Genomic DNA, 4,685 nt, shown 5'->3' with positions numbered 1-4,685 from the left:
TTACAATACTAACTACACTCCATAGGATAGCCTGCCTACCTTTACACTACAGGACACGGTAGCCTATATCAGATCCATTTTAAATTATGGACCTACTTTTGCAATTGTAGTAGATCTATAGTGACATTTTCCAATAACAGTGTAAACAGATAAATTAATATAACTCACCCTGAAATTTGTTAAGTAATTCTTGTCTCTTGCACTGCAGTTAGTTAACCGGTTGAATGACTCCCCCAGTCACGACTATCAGTCACATGACATGCCGGTCATGTGATATTTAGCTTTTTCTCGATCTTCACGACACAAAAAGACCTTACACTAAATATGGCCTTACATTAATGTCTGCTTTGTCGAAAATGGTTTCCTAACTTTGCCTCTCACGAATTTAACATCTGACTATCATCCATTTCAATAAACTTAACATTGATTTTTTTTTTGGTAACTCACTGCCCACAAATAAAAAATCATAAGCGGCACGCTGCACTGATAGAAAGTTCATTTCCGGTTGTGACAAGCCGATAGAACTAGAGAAGCGTCTAAGAATATTTCAATTTTAACTTTGATTATATTTCGACAGGTAATTATTTGTGTGAGTAGATGAGACCTAAAGCGACTAAAGAATATAAGATGAACTTTTTTCGTCTCCAGATGTTTTAAACTTGGTGTTTTCTGACAATAAGTAGGTCGTAATGGTTGGTGTTGCGTTCATGCATTGTAAGTGCCGCTTACAACATAGTTAAATTTATTACACTAATGAAAGGACTAAAGAAGCTTGGAATCTGAAGTAATTTAAAGAGTAAATATAGGATTTATCGATAAATCGATAAATATATTTTCTGTAATGAAGGCTTCTTGAACTTCTTTCAGTAAAGTTCAGTCACTTGTGATATATGGTTCTTTTCCATGCATCACAGTGATAGACAAATTTGAAGGAATATTATAGGGACCTAAGATGTGCAGTAACAGGTACTGGTAGTGGTGCAGTACTTTGTTTATCATTAGTCCAACAATCTTTGCTTTTACTATTGGCATTGGTAGTTGTAGTGTTTGAATTGCGGATTAAATGTGTTGTTCAACCACAGCTTTTTTTAAAATTCTAGTCAGAACGGTAACAAACTATATTGGTAACAAATCTTTATAGTCAAAACCATAACAGATCAACCAAAACGGTAACACAACAATAATGTGCAAAACGGTAACAGATCAACTAAAACTGTAACACATAAAAAATATAATGTACTGTTTAATATTTTTATTATTTTGTTATTGATTAGGCCTATAAGCTTATATTACAAATAAATGTATAAAGGATCAAATACAATAAAAAACACTGATAATGAACATCGTACGGTAATAATTCAATTATTTCAAAAAAATATTTAATTATAAAACAGCTGTCAATCATATCTACTAGTACTGCCTACAAAAACTTACCATCGTGAGTCGTGACTGCCGTTTTTGAATCGAAGAGTTTTAAAGAGATTGTAAAGTGTTTTTCTAGTCTGCTTAAGGGTATCGATGCCTGTGGTTTCTGCCATTCCAGAAATTGCTGTCCATATTCGATACCGTGGTGATTTTAGCATCTTCAACCCCTTCAGCAGGAACAAGGCCATTAGCTTGATTTATCCAAATTGTCTTGTTACCGTTTCGGCAGATTTATTACTGTTTTAACCAAATTTGTGTCTCCGGTACCAAGTCTGTTTCGACTATCAAGATTTGTTATCATTTTTGGTTTGTTACTGTTTTAACTGGATAGGGTACCCTTTTTATTTCAGAACTATTAACATGGCCGTACCTGCAGGAAAAACTCCCATCAGTTTTTTGCAAGAGATTTGCACTAAGCGTGGAATAACACCCCAGTATGATTTGGTAGCTAATGAAGGAGCTATACATGAACCTATGTTCTTGATGAGTGTTGTCGTTGGAGATATTACTGCTACTGGAAAAGGTAAGTCTACAAAAGATATAACGTATCTTTACACAAGCTTGTTCTACTTTGGACTTTTATCTTGGACAGCTACATCTTGCTTGATTTCACCCGATTTATAATATAGGTTAGACTGTATAGCCAATTGCCACACTTAATAACAAAACTAACTTCCACATCTAAAATACAAGATATGTACTAACATAGCCAAAAATCTTGAGCATGCACAGATCATTGAATGTTTTCCTCCATTAAAGGGACAGGTGTGCCATTTTGGGGGATTGATTTTAGTCTTGAATATATGTAAATAGTCTTCAGAAGTATTAGAAATGTATGAAAATCACATAATTTCTTCAATTTGGTGGCAACCAAAAGGGTAACACAAAAATACTGTGCAGAAATCACCCAAGGATGAATCCTATTGAAAATCGGACAAATCGAAAATTATTTAATATGAGTTATTGCCCTTGTTCTTGAAAACAAAATTCTGGACTGATTTAGATGAAAAAGTCTTTGAAGCGTATGTTACCTTGCCTGGCAAGCTATCTTATGTAAGGTAGTTATTAATTAACCAAAGTATTCCAGTTGCTTCTAAGGTATATATTACATGTGTATTTGTAGGTACAAGTAAAAAGAAGGCCAAGCATGCAGCTGCTCAATCTGCTCTGAATACTATACTTGGCGTTATGCCTGTAGACAATAATGTCAAGACTGAAGAAAATGAAGCCAGGTAATTATGACTTGCATATTACAAACAATACAATGACAAGAGATAAGCATCGTTTTTCTTGTGAGTGACTCCACTTAAGATAAGTGGAATTTGAAGCATATTTTATTTAATCAGATTGATCATAATCATACTTTAAGCTTTTTTGTATCATGAAATGTAGAACATCATGCCTTGATCATTGATAATTTCAGTGGCAACAAAGAAGAGGAAGGGTTAGGTAATCCTATTGGGGAATTACAAGAATTTACTCAAAAGAAACTCATCAAACCACCTATCTATGATTATAACTGTGAACAAGGACCACCCCATTCTAAAGAATTCAAATGTAAAGTTAAAATTGGAAAGTTCGAACAAATAGGTGAATGCTTTAAACATTATATATTAGTTCCATATCTTATAGTCAAAATACTATTGTTAACCTGTCAACCTACAGTTTCTATGCGTTCACCAGGGAAGATCACTTATTAATAGATTTTACATGGTATATTATTTACTTCTGTTGACTACATGTAAAGAACCGTCTAATTGATTTATGAAATTGATTTGAAATTAGTCTTGTACATATGTTAATTATAATTTGAATAAGACTGTTGCTACTGTTCTAACATTTTATTAATTAACTTAACTAGGAACTGGACGCTCTAAGAAGGCAGCTAAAAGAGCTGCTGCTTCTCAGTTATTGGAAGAAATCAGAAAATTGATGCTGGATAGCAATGAAAATGCTAAAATAGAACATTCTGATGAAGAGGAAGATCTGCAATTGGTGAGATTTTTTATTACCATGCATTAATTATGAATATTATGAGAGGTATAATATATGGTTTCATTTGTCTAAAACAGTTGAATTATATACTTGTTTTTGTAAAATTTTGGAGAAGGAAACCTTTATGATGTAAATATCTAGAAATGAGACACAAATTCCATTAGAATATAGAGTTCTTCTTTCCTTTATTATCATTATCATTTTTTCCTGTGTATAGTTTGATTTTTATTGTTTATTGGGACTATTTCATTGTAGTCATTTGAGCCACAGAGTGCTTACACTGCCCTGAAAGAAGGTAAGAGGAATATTGCTGTAACCACACCACAAAAGGCAAAAGAAATTCAGAAATTTTACCAGAAGATAATGAAGAATGGTGGGTCTCGAATGAAGGAACTTCATAAAAACACATTGAATATACCCAATACCAATTACTGCCAGATGTTACAAGAAATAGCTGAAGTACAGAGATTTGAAGTTTCTTACTTTGACATTAAAGAACTCAACAATTCCAGTATGTCTCATTTTCTTTGGTACCCGGTTCCAGTACTCTTGTTTTGGCACTTAAACAATTTTATCAAAATTTTCCCTTTATTGCTTTCTATTTCCATAATGTGTTAACATTCGATTATATTTTTATATCTATTTTCTTTTCACCATTCTATATTTAATTTATATTTTCTATTTCTAAAATTTAACTGCTGGGCAAAAGATCTTGTCAGGATACAGCAATCTAAATCCTAATTTGAATTAATTTCAGATCAGCATCAATGTTTGGTACAGTTGTCATCACTACCAGTAGCTGTCTGTCAAGGAACAGGACCTACACCAGATGATGCTCATGCTAATGCAGCCCACAACGCATTGCAATACTTGAGATTCATGACAGCATCTTAACATGGTTACCCAGGAAATAATATAACATCACATGACTCCAATGTTTTTATAATGCTTGTCTCTATATATTGTGATTTAGTCTATAATTTGGCAGGAAAACTTTCAGTGGGAGCATAATTTGTGAATCAAATTTTGAAGATGGTTTGTTTTGTTTGAGTGTGTATGAATTCAAATTTCAATTCAATCTCTTATAATGTTTCTTCTAATCACTAAAAGAATCTAGGTTCTGGGTTGAAAGTTGAAAAAATAACTTTTTTTCCCCTAAGAGTTGACATTTTAAAAACTGCATAATATAACTATCAAAACTATTCTTTGTTATTTTTTTATTAGAATATGAAACAATTACATTTAGAATCCAATGATGGCAAAAG

The 4,685-nt window shown here is 32.7% G+C and overlaps 1 protein-coding gene across 1 annotated transcript; it reads left to right on the top strand.

Annotated features, from left to right (window-relative positions):
- The first annotated feature begins 509 nt into the window (after nt 1-509).
- On the top strand, nt 510-4,546 carry LOTGIDRAFT_199429 (hypothetical protein). Its single transcript, XM_009047857.1, has 7 exons — nt 510-577; nt 1,776-1,948; nt 2,549-2,657; nt 2,849-3,015; nt 3,287-3,420; nt 3,676-3,931; nt 4,178-4,546. Exons 2-7 carry the CDS (start codon nt 1,786-1,788, stop codon nt 4,312-4,314), a joined length of 966 nt encoding a protein of 321 aa, XP_009046105.1. The 5' UTR covers nt 510-577; nt 1,776-1,785; the 3' UTR covers nt 4,315-4,546.
- The last annotated feature ends 139 nt before the right edge of the window (nt 4,547-4,685 follow it).

This window comes from Lottia gigantea, assembly GCF_000327385.1.
Source record: "Lottia gigantea unplaced genomic scaffold LOTGIsca_118, whole genome shotgun sequence".
NCBI classification, from domain to species: domain Eukaryota; kingdom Metazoa; phylum Mollusca; class Gastropoda; family Lottiidae; genus Lottia; species Lottia gigantea.
This window is presented reverse-complemented; position numbering and strand designations above follow the sequence as displayed.

Coding starts and splice junctions, on each gene's coding strand:
- LOTGIDRAFT_199429 (XM_009047857.1), top strand. CDS start 1,786: ATGGCCGTACCTGCAGGAAAAACTCCCATCAGTTTTTTGCAAGAGATT. Junction 2,658..2,848: donor ACTGAAGAAAATGAAGCCAG/GTAATTATGACT, acceptor TGATAATTTCAG/TGGCAACAAAGAAGAGGAAG. Junction 3,016..3,286: donor TGGAAAGTTCGAACAAATAG/GTGAATGCTTTA, acceptor TAACTTAACTAG/GAACTGGACGCTCTAAGAAG.